Genomic DNA, 21265 nt, shown 5'->3' with positions numbered 1-21265 from the left:
AGACCTTTTGATGCTATCTACCTTTTGTCCATGTCGATCTTTTGTCAGTGTCGACCTAATACATGTAGACCATATGGGGTCGACCTAATAACCGTCGACCTAGACATTGTAGATCTTCTATACCACATCCCTGGACTCTGGTGCTGGATTTGTGGGCTGCAATGTCCAGGTTAGCCGTGCATTGTTCTTTTGTCGCATTAGCAGTATAGCTAATGTCCCCATATAGCTAAATGTCAATTCCCTGCCGGAAACACTGACCCGCTGACTGGATCAGCCGATCCGTCTGGGGATCGGGGAAATTAACCTTATTAAAAATGACCAAAAACTGTTGGGATAGGCGGATTGGGATTTTTAAACATGTTTACTATTCCTGATCTCCAGACCTGGCCTTCATGGGATCAAGGCATTGCCCCAATATATTGCAGATGTATGGGGACCATAAGACGCATATTTTGTGGGGAGACACATGGCGCGGCTTAGTCGCAAATTCTGTGGCATGCCAAATGGAAGTATTTGGCACGACTTGGGAACAGGTGTATGTGGACACATCTGTATTTCTGTACAGTCTCCAGTAAGGAAGAGGTACAGACACAGTATATTATCCTGCTCTGAGTGCTGATCACATTTTACTTCCCAGAGAAAGGTGTGCAGGTGAGTGCAGTTCCCACAGCTAATGCACTCTTACTGTCCTGCACGGCGTGATGGTATGCAGCAGCAGCATAGCTGTCACTAGCGCTGTCACACCGCAGGCTGCTGTTGCCGGGAAGGAGGGACCCGGGCGGGAGGAGGAGAGGAAGGCGGCCCGCAGGGAGGAGGAGTGAGGAGGGCTGTGTGTGTGGCTGGGAGGTGCCGGTTCTCTCCCACTCAGGAGCCCGGGCTCAGTGCACTGTGTGACGGGGGCCTCCTTGGGCTGATCCCGCCTGCGAGCCCTATGGATTAGTCGGAGGTGCCGGGCAAAAGGTCCGCACAGGAAGCCGGGATTCGCTGGGAGTTCGGGAACCGGAGGGAAGTCACCATGAAGAAACAGTTCAATCGGATGCGGCAGCTGGCGAACCAGACCGTGGGGAGGTGAGTGTGCGCCGGGTCACAGACCGACTCTGTACCGGGTATGGGCGGCTGTCTCTGCCCTTCACACACTCCGTCTAACTTATATCCGTCACTCCGTGTACCCCCCTCTAACTTATATCCGTCACTCCGTGTACCCCCCTCTGACTTATATCCGTAACTCCGTGTACCCCCCTCTAACTTATATCCCTCACTCCGTGTACCCCCCTCTAACTTATATCCCTCACTCCCTGTAACCCCCTCTAACTTATATCCCTCACTCTGTGTACCCCCCTCTAACTTATATCCCTCACTCCGTGTACCCTCCTCTAACTTATATCCCTCACTCCCTTGTACCCCCCTCTAACTTATATCCCTCTCTCCGTGTACCCCCCTCTAACTTATATCCCTCACTCCGTGTACCCCCTCTAACTTATATCCCTCACTCCGTGTACACCCCTTTAACTTATATCCCTCACTCTGTGTACACCCCTTTAACTTATATCCCTCACTCTGTGTACACCCCTTTAACTTATATCCCTCACTCTGTGTACACCCCTTTAACTTATATCCCTCACTCTGTGTACACCCCTTTAACTTATATCCCTCACTCCATGTACCCCCCTCTAACTTATATCCCTCACTCCGTGTACCCTCCTCTAACTTATATCCCTCACTCCGTGTACCCCCTCTAACTTATATCCCTCACTCTGTGTACATCCCTTTAACTTATATACCTCACCCCTCTAACTTATATCCGGGACTCCGTGTACCCACCTCTAACTTATATCCCTCACTCCGCGTGCCCCCCTCTAACATATCCGTAACTCCGCGTGCCCCCCTTTAACTTATATCCGTCACTCTGTGTACCCCCACTAACTTATATCTGTCACTCCGTGTACCCCCCTCTAACTTATATCCCTCACTCCCTGTAACCCCCTCTAACTTATATCCCTCACTCCGTGTACCCCCCTCTAACTTATATCCCTCACTCCGTGTACCCCCCTCTAACTTATATCCCTCACTCCCTTGTACCCCCCTCTAACTTATATCCCTCTCTCCGTGTACCCCCCTCTAACTTATATCCCTCACTCCGTGTACCCTCCTCTAACTTATATCCCTCACTCCGTGTACCCCCTCTAACTTATATCCCTCACTCTGTGTACACCCCTTTAACTTATATCCCTCACTCTGTGTACACCCCTTTAACTTATATCCCTCACTCTGTGTACACCCCTTTAACTTATATCCCTCACTCTGTGTACACCCCTTTAACTTATATCCCTCACTCTGTGTACACCCCTTTAACTTATATCCCTCACTCTGTGTACACCCCTTTAACTTATATCCCTCACTCTGTGTACACCCCTTTAACTTATATCCCTCACTCTGTGTACACCCCTTTAACTTATATCCCTCACTCCGTGTACCCACCTCTAACTTATATCCGGCACTCCGTGTACCCACCTCTAACTTATATCCGGCACTCCGTGTACCCACCTCTAACTTATATCCGGTACTCCGTGTACCCCCCTTTAACTTATATCCCTCACTCCGTGTACCCCCTCTAACTTATATCCCTCACTCTGTGTACATCCCTTTAACTTATATACCTCACCCCTCTAACTTATATCCGGGACTCTGTGTACCCACCTCTAACTTATATCCCTCACTCCGCGTGCCCCCCTCTAACATATCCGTAACTCCGCGTGCCCCCCTTTAACTTATATCCGTCACTCTGTGTACCCCCACTAACTTATATCTGTCACTCCGTGTACCCCCCTCTAACTTATATCCGTCACTCCGTGTACCCCCCTCTAACTTATATCCGTCACTCCGCATACCCCCCTCTTAATTTTTATCTGTCACTCCGTGTACCCTCCTCTAACTTATATCCCTCACTCTGTGTACACCCCTTTAACTTATATCCGTCACTCCGTGTACCCCCCTCTAACTTACAGTATATCCATCACTCCGTGTACCCCCCTCTAACTTATATCCGTCACTCCGCGTACCCATCCACCTCTAACATATCCGTCACTCCGTCTACCTTACAACTGTCATTCCGTGTACCCCCCTCTAAGTTATATCCATTACTCTGTGTACCCATCCGTCTCTAACTTATATCTGTCACTCCGTGTACCCCCCCTCTAACTTACATCCATCACTCCGTGTACTCCACCTTAACATATATCCGTCACTCCGTGTACCCCTCTCTAATTTATAGCCATCACTCCGTGTACCCCCCCTCAAACTTATATCCTTAATTCCATGTACCCCTCTCTAACTTGTAATGGTTAACATTACTGCCTCACAGCACTGAGGTCATGGGTTCGATTCCCACCAATGGCTCAACCTGTGCGGAGTTTGTATATCCTTCCCGTACTTGTGTGGGTTTCCTCCGGGTACTCCGGTTTCCTCACACAATCCAAAAATATACTGGTAGGTCAATTAGATCCCAACACAAATTAACCCTAGTATGAATGTGTGCTTGTGTACATGTGGTAGGGAATATAGATTGTAAGCTCCACTGCGGCAGGGACCGATTGAATGAGCAAATAGTCTCTGTAAAGCGCTGCGGAATATGTGTGCGCTATATAAATAACTGGTAATAAATAAATATCCGTTACTCTGTATACCCCCCTCTAACTTATATCCGTCACTCTGTATACCCCCACTGACATATCCCTCACTCTGTATACCCCCTCTAACGTATATCAAGCCACTCTGAATACCCCCTCTAACTTATATCTGTTACTCTGTGTACCCCCCTCTAACTTATATCCGTTACTCTGTGTACCCCCCTCTAACTTATATCCGTTACTCTGTGTACCCCCCCCTAACTTATATCCGTTACTCTGTGTACCCCCCTCTAACTTATATCCGTTACTCTGTGTACCCCCCTCTAACTTATATCCGTTACTCTGTGTACCCCCCTCTAACTTATATCCGTTACTCTGTGTACCCCCCTCTAACTTATATCCGTTACTCTGTGTACCCCCCTCTAACTTATATGCGTCACTATGTGTACCCCCCTCTAACCTATTTCCGGCACTCTGTATACCCCCTATAACTTATATTTGGCACTCCGCGTACCCCGCTCTAACCTATATCCGTTACTGTGTACCCCCTATAACTTATATTCGGCACTCTGTGTACCCCCCTTCCCCCCACTTATATCTGTCACTCTGTGTGCCCCCCTTATCCATCAATCTCTGTAGCACCACTAATATTCTAGTCTGTGGGAACCATCATTCTTCCTTCCTTCTCTTCCCATCAGTCTTGCAGTATCTATTCCTGCTATAAAAATCTATTTACATCTAAAATGTTTCCTGTGATTCTCCAGGATCCACACTGATCTCTTTTCAAATCCTTGATAAACTTTTTATTCTGTTTTATTCCTGTATCCTGTTACTTTCTATCAGTGTGTGAGCTTGGCTTTGTCTGGAAGTCATTGATACAGTATGCTAATAGTCTGGTGTGTTGTACATACCATATTTGCTGCTATTTGAAGAAACTGATGTGAAAATGTCCATTGTTTTTATCGCATATTTGAAGCCTTGTTGTGTGACTATGTGACCCAGACCTGGGTAATGGGATCCTGAGATCCGGGATATTAACTACACCCCAGGTGAATGATATACCTGCCTGTCCGTAAAAGTTTAACTTTTGCTGTAAAACCCACTATTATTTATTTATTAACAGTTTCTTATATAGCGCAGCAAATTCCGTTGCACTTTACAACTGGACACAATTATGCTGCTTTCACATCGCAAAACCTGCTTTTGAAATGGTATTTGAAACGGTTCTTAAAACGGGTCTGAGCAGTTAAACCCCTTTCACATCTCATGTTGTAACCAGTAAATTACCATTTCATTCCCGTTTTGGTACCTTTCACACTGAACCCGTTTCACCCATAGAAAACAGTGGTTGTCATTATAAATGGACTTTTCTGGCCCACACATTATTATTAATCACTAATTAATTCATTATTAATAATTTGGATAGTCGTACGATGGAACCCAGCAGCTTGAAGCATATCTATTTTTATTAGATGGGATTAGGTACTTGGTTTGTCTTTTTTGGAGGCACAAGTATTATTTATATATTTTTTAAAATTATTATTTTTTTTTAAAGATGGAATGGTTAAAAACACGGAAAAAAAATGGCGTGGGGTCCCCCCTCCAAAGCATAACCAGCCTCGGGCTCTTCGAGCTGGTCCTGGTTCTAAAAATGCGGGGGAAAAATTGACAGGGGATCCCCCGTATTTTTAAAACCAGCACCGGGCTCTGCGCCTGGTGCTGGTGCAAAAAATACGGGGGACAAAACGAGTAGGGGTCCCCCGTATTTTTCACACCAGCATCGGGCTCCACTAGCTGGACAGATAATGCCACAGCCGGGGGTCACTTTTATGCCGTGCCCTGCGGCCGTGGCATTAAATATCCAACTAGTCACCCCTGGCCGGGGTACCCTGGGGGAGTGGGGACCCCTTCAATCAAGGGGTCCCCCCCCCCAGCCACCCAAGGGCCAGGGGTGAAGCCCGAGGCTGTCCCCCCCCCCATCCAATGGGCTGCGGATGGGGGGGCTGATAGCCTTTGTTGTAAATGAAAAGATATTGTTTTTTCCAGTAGTACTACAAGTCCCAGCAAGCCTCCCCCGCAAGCTGGTACTTGGAGAACCACAAGTACCAGCATGCGGGAGAAAAACTGGCCCGCTGGTACCTGTAGTTCTAATGGAAAAAAAATACCCAAATAAAAACAGGACACAGACACCGTCGACAGTAAAACTTTATTACACACTGCCGACAAACACATACTTACCTATGTTCACACGCCGACATCGGTCCTCTTCTCCATGTAGAATCCAGGGGTACCTGAAAATAAAAGTTCAATATACTCACCTCAGCCATGGTCCAGAGATAAATCCACGGACTTGGCAAAAAAAGAAAACGAACACCCGGACCTGCGGACCGAAAGGGGTCCCATGCTAACATATGAGACCCCTCTCCCCGAATGCCGGGACATCACGTGACTCCTGTCACTGAAGTCCCTTCAGCCAATCAGGAAGCGCTACTTCCGTGGCGCTCACCTGATTGGCTGTGCACTGTCTGAGCTGTCAGACAGCGCATCGCAAAGCCGCTCCATTAATTTCAATGGTGGGAAGTTTGCGGCTAGCAGTGGGGACACCCGCCGGTCGGCGGCTGACCGGCGGGTGACCGCACCGCTAGCCGCAAACTTCCCACCATTGAAAGTAATGGAGCGGCTTTGCGATGCGCTGTCTGACAGCTCAGACAGTGCACAGCCAATCAGGTGAGCGCCACGGAAGTAGCGCTTCCTGATTGGCTGAAGGGACTTCAGTGACAGGAGTCACGTGATGTCCCGGCATTCGGGGAGAGGGGTCTCATATGTTAGCATGGGACCCCTTTCGGTCCGCAGGTCCGGGTGTTCGTTTTCTTTTTTTGCCAAGTCCGTGGATTTATCTCTGGACCATGGCTGAGGTGAGTATATTGAACTTTTATTTTCAGGTACCCCTGGATTCTACATGGAGAAGAGGACCGATGTCGGCGTGTGAACATAGGTAAGTATGTGTGTGTCGGCAGTGTGTAATAAAGTTTTACTGTCGACGGTGTCTGTGTCCTGTTTTTATTTGGGTATTTTTTTTCCATTAGAACTACAGGTACCAGCGGGCCAGTTTTTCTCCCGCATGCTGGTACTTGTGGTTCTCCAAGTACCAGCTTGTGGGGGAGGCTTGCTGGGACTTGTAGTACTACTGGAAAAAACAATATCTTTTCATTTACAACAAAGGCTATCAGCCCCCCCATCCGCAGCCCATTGGATGGGGGGGGACAGCCTCGGGCTTCACCCCTGGCCCTTGGGTGGCTGGGGGGGGGGGGACCCCTTGATTGAAGGGGTCCCCACTCCCCCAGGGTACCCCGGCCAGGGGTGACTAGTTGGATATTTAATGCCACGGCCGCAGGGCACGGCATAAAAGTGACCCCCGGCTGTGGCATTATCTGTCCAGCTAGTGGAGCCCGATGCTGGTGTGAAAAATACGGGGGACCCCTACTCGTTTTGTCCCCCGTATTTTTTGCACCAGGCGCAGAGCCCGGTGCTGGTTTTAAAAATACGGGGGATCCCCTGTCAATTTTTTCCCCGCATTTTTAGAACCAGGACCAGCTCGAAGAGCCCGAGGCTGGTTATGCTATGGAGGGGGGACCCCACGCCATTTTTTTCCGTGTTTTTCACATTTAAACGTTTATAAAGCCACTCTCTCATGTGTCTCCTGTGTTTTCCAAGCTGTTTCCTGGTTGTGGCTGGTGACATCACACATGGAGACAGCTTATCATCTTCTGGGGCTTGCAAATACCGTTTCAGACCCTTTCACACTGCACAGTGAAATGGGACTGAAACGGGTAGGACCCTGCTTTTTTACTGTTTCAAAATACCGGTATTTTGAAAACGGTAAATTGAAGGGGACCCTTTCACATCGCAGCTTGACCCGTTTAGGAAGCCAGTTAAAACGTCAAAATACCGGGTATAAGCTGCGGTGTGAAAGGGGTATTAGAAGACAAAACTGGGTAAAAACAAACAGTCATAGAGGGAGGAGGGCCCTGCTCGCAAATTTTAATGGGAACTGCAGTACATCCAGCAATTTATCATTAATGACTGGACCATATCTTTCATGTTGGATAAGGGCGCCTTCGAGCAATACTAACTGGCTGACCTAGGATACTTTCGTTGGGGAACAATTTTTAAATCCCAAACCCTTGTGAGGCTGGTACAGCTGTGTGACACTGGTCTATGCGCAGTCTACCTTGTTGATGAGTACAAGCTGTTCTCTAATATGAACTACAAAGGCTATAAGCATCAGGTTACCAATAGCAACTCTGCTGTGTTTAGGAAACACAACCTAATTGTGGCGTAATATCATCCATTTTCATAAACTGACAAAACTTTTACACGCGTGTGTGTGTATACAAATTTCTGTGACACTTTAAATTCGATTTTTTGAACAAATTTTGGAGTGCCTGCTGTCCTTTGACATACATAAATATATACAGGTTGAGTATCCATTATCCAAAATTAAAAATCCCACATTTTTGGTTCCCCTACTGAAATAATGACACATATATATGTATGTTATATTATATATCTATATTATAAATCTATATATTTTATATATATATATATATATCTATATAAATATATAAAATATGTCATTATCTCAGTAGGGGACCCAAAAATGTGGGATTTTGAATGTTGGATAAGGGATACTCAACATGTATATAGACACACACATATATACACTGTACATACACACATCATAAATATCTCTCTCGTAAAAAAAATAATAAAAAATAAATAAATATAATATATACACACACACACTGCTCAAAAAAATAAAGGGAACACTTAAACAACACATTGTAACTCCAAGTCAATCACACTTCTGTGAAATCAAGCTGTCCACTTAGGAAGCAACACTGATTGACAATCAATTTCACATGCTGTTGTTGCAAATGGAATAGACAACAGGTTGAAATTATAGGCAATTAGCAGGATGGTATTCATGTGACCGCCGGTCTGCTGACTGACAGTCACATGACCTCCTCCACCATCCAGACGGTCGGCATGCCGACCAACAGGGACTATTTCCACTCGTGGGTGTCCACGACACCCATAGAGTGGGAATAGAACCCGTGGCGACCGCAGGTCGCCACTGAGCCCGCAGCGTGGCGAGCGCAGCGAACCCGCAAGGGGCTTGCTGCACTCGCCCCTCCCCGCCGGGATCCCGGCGTCGGTATGCTGCCGGGATCCCGGCGTCGGTAAGCTGACCGGCGGTCAGCCATACTACACCCAATTAGCAAGACACCCCCAATAAAGGAGTTGTTCTGCAGGTGGTGACCACAGACCACTTCTCAGCTCCTATGCTTTCTGGCTGATGTTTTGGTCACTTTTGAAAGCTGGCGGTGCTTTCACTCTAGTGGTAGCATGAGACGAAGTCTACAACCCACACAAGTGGCTCAAGTAGTGCAGCTCATCCATGATGGCACATCAATGAGAGCTGTGGCAAGAAGGTTTGCTGTGTCTGTCACCGTAGTGTCCAGAGCATGGAGGCGCTACCAGGAGACAGGCCAGTACATCAGGAGACGTGGAGGAGGCCGTAGGAGGGCAACAACCCAGCAGGAGCACCGCTACCTCCGCCTTTGTGCAAGGAGGAACAGGAGGAGCACTGCCAGAGCCCTGCAAAATGACCTCCAGCAAGCCACAAATGTGCATGTGTCTGCTCAAACGATCAGAAACAGACTCCATGAGGGTGGTATGAGGGCCCGACGTCCACAGGTGGGGGTTGTGCTTACAGCCCAACACCGTGCAGGACGTTTGGCATTTGCCAGAGAACACCAAGATTGGCAAATTTGCCACTGGCGCCCTGTGCTCTTCACAGATGAAAGCAGGTTGCCACTGAGCACATGTCACAGACGTGACAGAGTCTGGAGACGCCAAGGAGAACGTTCTGCTGCCTGCAACATCCTCCAGCATGACCGGTTTGGCAGTGGGTCAGTAATGGTTTGGGGTGGCATTTCTTTGGGAGGCCGCACAGCCCTCCATGTGCTCGCCAGCAGTAGCCTGACTGCCATTAGGTACCGAGATGAGATCCTCAGACCCCTTGTGAGACCATATGCTGGTGCGATTGGCCCTGGGTTCCTCCTAATGCAAGACAATGCTAGACCTCATGTGGCTGGAGTGTGTCAGCAGTTCCTGCAAGACGAAGGCATTGATGCTATGGACTGGCCCGCCCGTTCCCCAACCTGAATCCAAGTGAGCACTTCTGGGACATCATGTCTCGCTCCATCCACCAACGCCACGTTGCACCACAGACTGTCCAGGAGTTGGCGGATGCTTTAGTCCAGGTCTGGGAGGAGATCCCTCAGGAGACCATCCGCCACCTCATCAGGAGCATGCCCAGGCGTTGTAGGGAGGTCATACAGGCACGTGGAGGCCACACACACTACTGAGCCTCATTTTGACTTTTTTTAAGGACATTACATCAAAGTCGGATCAGCCTGTAGTGTGTTTTTCCACTTTAATTTTGAGTGTGACTCCAAATCCAGACCTCCATGGGTTAATAAATTTGATTTCCATTGATAAGTTTTGTGTGATTTTGTTGTCAGCACATTCAACTATGTAAAGAGCAAAGTATTTAATAAGAATATTTCATTCATTCAGATCTAGGATGTGTTATTTTAGTGTTCCCTTTATTTTTTTGAGCAGTGTATATATAAACGAGAGAGATATTTATGATTTGTATGTACAGTGTGTGTATGTATGTATGTGTGTATGTATGTATGTGTGTGTGTGTATATATATATATATATATATATATATATATATATATATATATATATATATATATATATATATATATATATATATATATATATATAGTAGTGCCCCTTTAAGGGATGTGGATTTCCATGGATTCATCCCAGTTTGTTTGCCTCAGAGGAATCTGTGTGGGTTGGTTTAAAGTTGCAGATCTGTCAGATTTATTTAGGAAGTGAATGTGTCTGACTGTAATGTCTGGAGATTCACCTACACACAGTTCCTGTGAGATAGTGCTGCTGAGTGTGACACTTAATCACCTATAAACAGGGCGTTTACACACAGGCTAGTGAGACACCATCAGTGATTAACCCTACCTGTACACATGTGCTCACATGAGAATCCTTAAAATTCTTTCACCGTTAATAATTTGGCAGGATTTTCTGTTTCGTTTTTCCTTTCTTAATACGTCTGTTCTAGTGATTATATATTTATGGTTCTACCTGTAACTCCAGTTTTGGGAATGAATAGGTGTTTGTGTGGTATTTATCTTGTGGGCACTTGTCTCATCTAATGCGGTCTTGTTCAATGTACAGTATATAGCTATTTTTCACCAATGAAGTATTCTAAGATTAAAACATGTAAAGGAAGGGGATGTTGGCAGTGTTTGTAAGAAGTCAAAATATAACTTGGTGAATGCTTGGTCTTCTCCATATTCATTGTTTCCAAAAGAGAGCTGTGACATAATCCAGTAAGCGTCCTGCTGTGTATTTGCAGACATGTCTTTACATGAATGGACTGTGATACAGATCTTGTTTTCAGAGATACATATATACAAAGGGCTTTAATTGAATTGATAAAAAAACAAAACATTGGCAAAAAAACGCGATCAAGACCCTTTTTTTTTTCCTCACAGAAATTTATTGGGCACAATTGAATTTCCCTCCCATAATATACAGGTTGAAATCGTGTTGTCATAACTTTTCAAGTTTCGTTTTGTTATCATGGCTCTGCTGCAGTGTTCTCTGGTCAGCGGAGTGAATGAGGACACACAATAGCAGTCTCTGAGTGCTCCCCTTATGATCTATTCTAAACCATGTGGACTGTACTGGTACTTCCTGTAATTTGTCCTTGGAACACGGAACTTCTTGTGTGGAATGAACCGTTTCAATTTTGAGTTCCTGAAAATGACACTTTTTTTATTTTTTTTTATTTGGAGGTTTACATTTTTTTTCAAATTCCAAAATATTTTTGAATTCACAGTTCATTTTGGAGGTATCACTGCGCCTTAAGTATTCAGACAGCTAGGAATATACAGCCAGTGGAGAAACTTCCTGTTGATCCTACCCTGTCATATAGTACATTCATTGGGGTCGATTCAATTCGGCAACAGATGAATAGCGCCGGGAATTAGCTCCCGACGCTATTCAATTCAGCTACTAGTTACCCGCAATTGTCGAGAATTCTTCTCTCACCCCCGGGGGGATGAGAGAAGAAAACCGTCAATAGTGCTGCCGCGCAGCCGGAGCGAGGCTGATTCTGTCGGGAATCGGCATCGCCGCGGGTAGTTAAGTTGGAGAATGCCCGTTCTTCCGACAAAACTACCTGTTAAGTCGGCGAGAACGGACATTCGCCGACTTAACTTTAGCTGAATTGAATAGCGTCGGGAGCGAATTCCCGCCGCTATTCATCTGTTGCCGAATTGAATCGACCCCCTTGTGTGTGGTCCGAAGTGTCCACGCTGACTGTTTCAGTTCGTGTAATCCTCGAGTCGATTATCAGGTTTGTTGTATAACTTGGGAAGGAGATAATTGTAACCAGGTCGGTCACCTGTAAACTGCAATAACCAGCTTTGGTGACTTTAGAAATGAACCTACCTTTGTGGCCAAGTGGACCAGTGTTCCTGTGGCTTGGTGCTTTTGCCGAGCTGCAGAATCAGCCAGTCAGATTTATTGTTTTAAATATTTTTAAAATCCTTGTGTTAAGTCTGTTTTCATTTGTAGTGTTAGCTTGTAGCCACTTTATGGAAAATCTTGGTTGTTTGACGAGAGAATTCTTGGAATGTGGTTGGAATGTTCTCTCCAACCTGACATGTTCTGTTGTTTTTCCTTTTGAGCTATTGCTTTGTGAGTGGAAACGAAGTTTTAAAATTGTGACATGTTGCCTTACAACACCTGGTCGCACTACAGGAGTAAATGTTAATCTTTTTGAATGGGTATTTCTAATACTTAGGAGAAGTATGCCATTATAATATCCTATTCCTGGTTGGCAATTTAAATATATAATTTATTGCAGCCAGTAAAGCACAGAGGTGCATTACTGTATGATTTCAGATATAAGAGGCAGGACCGCTGCTGGTTTGCTTGGCAATGGGTGCCAGAGTTCTCCCAGCTATCATGGACACATTTCTCCATATACAGACCCATCATCTGTACTCTGTGGAACAAAACATTTTGGGGGCTATTCAAATGTTGTTGTATAGCGATAATTAAAGGGTGCCCATTGTTGCTATTCACTTGTTCTGGACGCCCCATATAATTATCACGCTATCATCTTGACACGCCCAGTTAGACTGGGTTTAGCCGTGTAAAGCGGCAAAACCCGTCTAAACTAATGGGCGCCACGGGGAAAAGTCCTGTTTGATCGATCAAACAGACGACTTTTCACACATTTCGGCTCGCAGCCTCCGGAGGCTTAAAATGTTAAGCAACATTTTTCTATGGTCTGCTATAGGAATATTAATGTATTTCCAGGACACTGACTGCCTTTAAAGATTGCACCTTAAAGAATGGGAGTAAAAAATAAATACTCTGCCTTTTGAACCTGTGAAAATACCATTTGATTATATTTCTGTGTATAGCTCATATTCTGAGTGAGAATATTAAAACAACTGGGACACTGTTTTATTTAGGACCATTTCCCTACATCCAGGTAGTTATATATTGCTTTCTAATCAGCTTCAGAGCCAATTCATATACCCATGAGACACCTCATGCCTTTTGCCTTATTCTTGTCACTAGAGCCCAGTGAAATAGCGGGCTCCATATTGTTTCCAAAGATGCACTGCCTCCACTGTGTGATTGTGAATGAGCCACTTAAAAGTGAACTCTGTCGTTTAGCTTTTTAGTGTCTGCGGGGACAGTCAGGGAATATGTGAATCCTTATAGTGTCAGTCAAAATTATTCCTAAAATGTAGGCATGGTAGTAAGCTTTGCGGTACAGCGGGAAGCATATCGACATCGCTCTTCCAACCAGACTAATAGGCCCATTTACATCAAATGGAAACTAGCTACTGGAACTGGACTTAAGTGCGCGGCTGAATTGATTTGTGCATCCATCTTAATGGAGTAATACACGCTGCCCCTTGTCAAAACAACCTTAAAACCCCCCCTACAAAAATGCCTATCAAATCTGCCCTGCTCTCCGTAACCCATATCTATTGCGTACTGAATTGATTACGCTTCATGTCCTAATGATCTTGTGAGCAGGCCGCTGATGGATAAATTGCTTCAAAATGGGCCTTTAAAATCAACAAAGAAACATTTGTCAGTCAGGGATAGTTTGAAGAATCCTCAAACAACTATTTAGCCACTTTATAGTTCATGTAATCATTCTACATGATCTATCGCCAGAAGTCGTCAGCCAACTACAAAATAACATGGCACATACTTGCTTGGGCCAAAATACCCCCCATAAATTAATAAAATCGAGTTAACTATATAATATTTACAGATTTCACCGGATTTTTCAATAAGATATTTAAGATACATAGTCACTAGTGTGGCCAATCCCGGCCTATTTTTTCAATCCCGGGTATCGGAATTAAAAAATGGTCAAACCCGGGATTGGTTTGTTTCCTGTGTAGCCCCCTCCGGCCCCACACACATAATTCCCCATGATACCTGGGAGGGAGTGCGGGTGGGTCACTTCCTTTGGTGAGTTCCGTGCAGCGGGTTATGGGCTGCGCAGCATGTCATCTGACTTCATGTCATGCTGCTCAGGGGGAGCCGGGCAGCGTCTGAGCCTCCTAAGGACGCTCAGCGCTGCCCGGCATTAAAAAAAAAAATACCAATGGGCCACCTGATCCCGAAATCCCAGGGATTGGAGCTTTCAATCCCGGGATTGAATCCTGGCCAATTTTTGCCTAAATCCCGGGATCCCGCCGATCCCAGGATTGGCCACCCTAAGAGGCACCTTTTCTTTCTGGGAGATGTCAGGCTTTAGAATAGATTTGTGTCCAGTGTACAGCATGCAGCAAGCTGTCTTTCCCAGCTTTTAGGTGTCCAAAGTAGAGTTCTTTCATGACTAAACCATTTGCGGTAAATGGGACCAATATGACCAGTCCATTTTTCCCTGACTTGCTGGAAAACGTGGATCCTCGCCCTGGGGTCACTGCCATTACCTATATTTATACATGTAACTTGCAGAGGCTTGCATTTTCAAAATCAGCGCAACTATTTCCTGATTGGATGGTGCAGCCTTCCAATCAGGTTCTTTGTCCTAATGACACAGTGATAAAATAACTGGATTGTACAACCTTTTGCAAGTTGTGTGGGGACCCCACGGAAAAGGCTTTGTGCTAAAAGAGTGGTAACATCCCTTTTTTTCTCTAGTAAGACTGTAAACCGTATTGTACATTCACAGTGCTAGTGACTTTGAGAGTGTTAACAGCAGAGGTGATAAGCGGAACAGTTGACTTTGCTAAAATAAGAAATATGTTTACAATAGAGACTTCCTGGCTAATGGGTGCATTTGGCCTCAGCTTGAGGCAGACTCTAGAATCAGAATCAGCTTTATTGGCCAGGTATACTTGCGTATACTAGGAATTTGTCTTCGGTTTGCTATACAACAGCCAAGTAGGTAAGAGATAAACAGGTGGAGGGGGGCGGAAGTAAAGTCATACAGATAGGCATACCGTAGGGACACAAGTGAGTTACAAGCACGTCTAGTCAGTCAATGTTCAGCAGGTGGACCGCTTGGGGAAAGAAACTTTTGAGGCTTCTGGTGGACCTGGCGGGAATAGCCCTGTAACGCCTGCCTGAAGGAAGCAAGTTAAACATGCTGTGGCCAGGGTGTAACTGCTCCTTTTACTGTCTTCGTTGCCCGCTTTTTAGCTCTAGACAGGTACAGGTCCTGGACTGAGAGAAGGATCTTCTCTGCGGTTCTGACCACCTTTTGGAGCCTGCATCTGTCCCTTGCGCTGATGGAGCCGTACCATACCAGTATCGAGGAGCACCGTACTGACTCCACAATTGTGGAGTAGAAGAGGAGCAGAAGCTTCTGTGGGATGTTGAACTTCCTTAGTTGCCTGAGGAAGAACAACCTCTGCTGTACTTTCCTGACAGAGGCGTCAGCGTTGAACCCCCATTTAAGGTCCCGGGAGATTGTGGTCCCTAGGAACTTGAAGTAGTCCACTAGCGATACCACCCTTTCAGCAATCGTTAGCGAAGGTGCACTAGCTGAGTTCTTCCTGAAGTCCACTATCATCTAGACTGTTTTGACGGGGTTGAGCTCAGGGTTGTTGTGGCTGCACCACTGGGCCAACCGGTCTACTTCCCGTCTATAGGCCCATTTGTCCCCGTCCTTGATGACGCCAATGACGGTGGTGTCATCTGCGAATTTGATGATCTTTATTGATTGCGCCTCTGAGGTGCAGTCATTTGTGTACAGGGAGAAGAGCAGGGGTGAGACTGTAAATTTGCGCATTTCTATGTCATACATGTCCTTTAATGTTGTTTAGACTTGATGTGGGGCACAGTGTTGCATTTGTACCCACTAGATGACACCTGTTTTGTGGTGGGGCCATGGAGGTGGTCGTGTGTGATTTAAGAATAAAATTGGGAATTACTGCAAATATTATGATTCTTTTGAGTCACAGCACACAGGAAGCCTTTTCTTCTGGCTTACGATTTGAAATAAAAAATGCTTTGTCACAAAATCCCCATGAAGGGCCTGCCTGCATATTTCTGCCCTGACACAATAGTACTCTTTAATGCACAAACAAGCTCAGCCTGTGTGTTTGTTGCCATTTTGGGAAAGTGCTGAGTCTGGGACATTTTCTGCTTATAAACAGTAACCGGTAAATGCAAGACGCAGTTACTGTAACCCATTTTGTGAAACGCCTCCCTTTTAACTCCCTCTTTGCCAAATGTGCTTGATATTCGGAAACTAGGTTATAATTTACAATGGGAGCGATAGTGATAGCCTGTTGGTGCTTCAGGGTAAGGGGCACCAGCTGCCGTAAAATACAGCTTTGGTTCAACCCATGGGAACCGAAATATAATAAATAACAAGAATTGTGCCGTATTCAAAAAGGGCGCTAGTAGGGGTGATAGGTGTGGAGAGGTAACAGTGGGAGTAAGGAATGTACTTCCCCTTTTGTAGTGCGTCGTCTAATATGGAATGACATTAAAACACAATGCAATATCGTCTGAAGTTGATAATAAGGAATCGACTTCCCTTAGGTAGTGCGTAGTCCAGCTTCAGTGTAGTTCAGATATATGAAAAGACATAAAAAACATTCAATCGCATATTAGTGCGATACTGTATGATATCAATCACGAAATACCTTTAACCAATGTCTCAACGGGAGATAACGATGAATGAAAGTACATAATAGTTTTAGGGATTGTTACCAGAAAGGTGATCAAACGGGATCCGGTCTTTAGGTTGACAGTAAGTAGGTCGACATGGTTTCTAGGTTGACAGGGACTCTAGGTCAATATGTTTTAGGTCGATATGAGTTTTTCACTTTTTTTTTTCTTTTTCATTTTTTTAACTTTTTCATACTTTACAATCCACATGGACTACGATTGGGAATAGTAAGCTGTGCCAAGCACAGCGGAGCGTAGCGAGCCAACTTGCCCGAAGCATGGCGAGCGAACACGGTGCACTAATCGGGGTTCCTGGTCACTGTACAGAGAAAACGACACCAAAAAAAGTAAAAAAAAACAACTTGTCGACCTTTTCTCATGTCAACCTAGTATATATCGACCTAGAGTCCCTGTCGACATAGAAACCATGTTGACTTATTTACTGTCGACCAATAGTGGTCGACCTAAGTCTAATCTACCTAACATACCTCACCCGATCAAACTGGCATGTAGTACAAAGTCTGAAGTTCCATATTCTCAAATTTCCATTCTGGACATCACTCGGTCAAGGTTTTGTCCTTCCTGCTTTGGAGTCTATGAGGTAAAGCTGGGATCCGGTCGTTTTATCGACAGTGTCTAGGTCGACCACTATAGGTCGACAGTCACTAGGTCGACATGGATGGAAGGTCGACAGGGTTTCTAGGTCGACATGTGCTAGGTCGACAGGTCTAAAGGTCGACATGAGTTTTTCACATTTTTTTTGGTGGATTTTTTCATATTTAACGATCCACGTGGACTACGATTGGAACGGTAAAGTGTGCCGAGCGAAGCGGTAGCGGAGCGAAGGCACCATGCCCGAAGCATGGCGAGCGAAGCGGTGCACTAATTTGGGATCCCGGTCACTTTACGAAGAAAACGACACAAAAAAATAAAAAAAATCCTCATGTCGACCTTTAGACCTGTCGACCTAGCACATGTCGACCTAGAAACCCTGTCGACCTAGTGACTGTCGACCTATAGTGGTCGACCTAAACATTGTCGACCTAGACACTGTCGATAAAACGAACCACACCCGGTAAAGCTACCCCAAGTTTCGAGACTGTATCTGTTCCTCAGGCAGCAGAAGAAATGGCAATTTTGATTTTTGTAGGCAATTATTTGTGGAAGTACAACCCATGTGCAGAACACTATTCATGACAATGACCTCACTAACGCACGAGGCACACAGTGATGTCATAAGTTCCTTGTTAATTTATAGCCTGTATTAATTTTTCTTATCATTAGAGAACTGTGCTTGTAACTGTGGTATGCCTGTTTTATATATAAGAAAGGAAGTCCGTTCCCAGATGTTTCACATCTGTGTCGTAGCATTGCTGAGGTATTTATGTTTTCCATTCAGCCGAAGGGGTGAACCATTTAAGTTTAATGATGGCACTGGGAAAGATGACCTTTATAGCGGACGGTCTTGAAGTTTTTCTGGAAAATATAACCAAACCACAGTTTTGTACTTATGATTGGGAGGATGAATCACCACGACATTTGAGGCAAGCCAGGCCTCTGAGAAGTAAGACTGTACAGTAGTAGATATACTGGGAAGTTGTCCACTCTCTCTCATGGGAAACGAGCCCATCCTCTGACTACTTAATTGCTTATTTAAAGATTTGGTTTTGGGTGTAGTACATTAATATGAGCAATACAGTTAACCTGTGCTATAGTGCTCTGATAATGTGGGTCCATCTAAATCTGCGTTCTTCTCTACCACCAGTCTTCGCCTGATGTAACACCACAATCCTCAGTGGTTGTTGTCAATGCTCCTCCTCCATAAACCTTTCTTTTCTTCATGGGATACTCAAAGAGAAGGGGCTCTGATGAGACTAGTGCCTTTTTTTGGAAATAGGCAACAGTAATAGCTGAGAAGAGATTAGTTTTGGCATGTATGAGAATCTTCATAGGTGTGGGAGGAGCTATAGGCCAGGGTTGGCCATACGTGGTTTTCATGGACTCCAGATAGTTCATATTTTCCAGATCTCCTAACTGGTACATAGGTACATTCATTAGCATACCTCCCAACTGTCCCAGGTTCCAGGGACCGTATCGTTGTCACAGCTGATGTCCGCAGTGTACTGTGGGGGAGGAAGCACTGTCACCACTGCTCTGTATAGCATCTGTTCACAGTGGTGGGAGAGCCTGGAGGCAGCGCAGCATCTCTGGGCGTGATGGGCATGTAAGGAGGGGGATAAAAACGGGGCGTGCAGAGAAACCACATCCCCTTTTTGGGAGCACATGCCTTTGGCGTGGAGAGGGGGGGGGGGGTCGGGGGGGATTAGCTGAATTTAAAAAATGTTGCTAGGTATGCATTACTAATTGACACGTCTTAGTAGATCCACATGACAACGGTGCTGTTGGCTTTCAATAACCTGTGTTGTTTAAAAAGAGGAAAGGAAAAAATAAGTTTCTTGGTTGCCTTGTTTCTTTTTTATTTTACATTTATGTTTCCATGTCCCCCTTTTGGCCCCGAAGCAGTGATCAGATCGCAGATACAATGGCTCAGCAGGATGTTGGTATACTGGGCACAATACCAAGACACCTCTTGCATCAGAGTTCTTTTATTATTTCATTAAGACTTTTTTACTGGCGTGTGTCCCGCCTCTTGCCATGGAGTTTATGCTCTATAGGAAACCGTAGGCTTTGCGGAGTGATAGGGAAATAGCCAGCCAGGGTGGTAATCGCTTAACTGCAGTATAATGTTCAGCTAAGTGGCCTATTATCCAGAATCGGGTGTAGTATCTGTACATGTGGGATACAGTTTAACCCCTCACAGTGATGAACCACCCTATTAATGGCCGATCCATCTCATAGGGCAGGAAAATATTTCTATGGTCAGCTGGAATGTTGGGGCTGTATACATTATATACAGTATATATCATTTCTCTACTGTTTCAACACTAAACTTATGTTTCCCTTGGATTGATGGAGAGCGAAACCTTTATAGGTTCCTTCCTAAGATCTAGGAAGGGGTGGTGGGGCTCTAACCTTGCGGCATAGTGTGTGTATGTGTGGGGCGGGGATCTGAAGAACCTTGCCCCCTAAGAGACCTTTTTGTGGTTTTACGTGAAAATATAAAAACAAAATGTTACATGGTTTAGGACATATAGTACTTGTAACATTTTCCTGCCTTATTTATAAGCACATTACCTAACTTGATGTCCTTTGGCAAGTATCCAGCTTGTACTCTTGCTTCCGGCAATTGATATGCTGAGAGTCACGGTTATTAATTTATGAACAGTTTATAATTTATATAGCGCGTACATATTCTGCAGCGCTTTACAGAGAATATTTACCTATACACAAGTCCATGCCTCAGTGGTGCTTACCGCATCGTACACATAGGTTGATAGGGTTAGTTTTTGTCAGAAACCCATCAGTATATTCTTGGATAATTAGAGGAAATCAGAGTACCCGGAGGAAACCCACACAAGCACAAGGAGAATATGCAAACTCCACACAGGGCCGTGGTGGGAATCAAATCCACGTAATTGCTATGAGGCAATAATGGTCACCATTACACCAACCATGGTTGGACTGTTGTGGGATCCCAAATGGTTGGTAGCATCCACCCTTCGCTTCCGAGGCCTACTTTTAACACTAGCTAGCTGTAGCCATTGAGATCTCAGCATGCGCCCCTCACGAGTCAATGCTTTTAATATTAGTCGCAATTTGTAAGTCATTCAATAAATAATAGAGTAATCAATGATCTCAGTATCTACGGCTGGTGAGCTTTATATGTGAAGGCTTCTTTATTTTAATTTTTTTTTATTATTTCTGTGCCTATCCAGAACTGTGAATTATATGAAAATGGAAATAAAATCCACCTCCCTTGTAAAACCTAAGATGTCCGCCTCCTGATAACAGATAACCAAGTTCCACTGGATCCATGTTACTTTGTCACTGTGTTTATCATAGTTTATTGAGGAAAATGCCTCTGTCTAGGTTTAATAAACTGTGGTTATAATCTGGCATCACATCAGGTGTTTCGGTTAATAGTCTGACTTGATGTAAGAGGTATGCAAAGGGGTTTGTTTTTTCTTTAATACCTGAACCCACAATAAAGTAGATGAAATTCTAAAATCTGTTCCCCAGCCTTCATTGTACAGTGGTGTTTTATCAAACTGGTTTCCATCACACCAACAGAACCCAGTTACTTTCAGTGGTTGGGAAAAACGCCTTTTGTAGCAGACGATAGGAGAGTAAATGCAAATTTTGAGTGAAAGGCAGAAAAAGTATTTAGTTTTCACAACTGTGTTT

General features: G+C 45.0%; 1 protein-coding gene across 3 annotated transcripts in view; it reads left to right on the top strand.

The window, feature by feature from the left end:
- Positions 1-710: 710 nt before the first annotated feature.
- Positions 711-21265, top strand: part of ARHGAP17 (Rho GTPase activating protein 17) — a 151871-nt gene continuing 131316 nt past the window's right edge. For 2 of the 3 annotated variants that reach the window (XM_063934740.1, XM_063934739.1), the window contains exon 1: positions 711-1068. In XM_063934740.1, coding sequence (XP_063790810.1) covers positions 1016-1068 — 53 coding nt within the window. In that variant the 5' untranslated portion in view covers positions 711-1015. The remainder of the gene's footprint in view (positions 1069-21265) is intronic. The other variant, XM_063934738.1, reaches the window with a different exon arrangement.

Source organism: Pseudophryne corroboree, chromosome 7, assembly GCF_028390025.1.
Source record: "Pseudophryne corroboree isolate aPseCor3 chromosome 7, aPseCor3.hap2, whole genome shotgun sequence".
In the NCBI taxonomy this organism is placed as follows: Eukaryota; Metazoa; Chordata; class Amphibia; order Anura; family Myobatrachidae; genus Pseudophryne; species Pseudophryne corroboree.
This window is presented reverse-complemented; position numbering and strand designations above follow the sequence as displayed.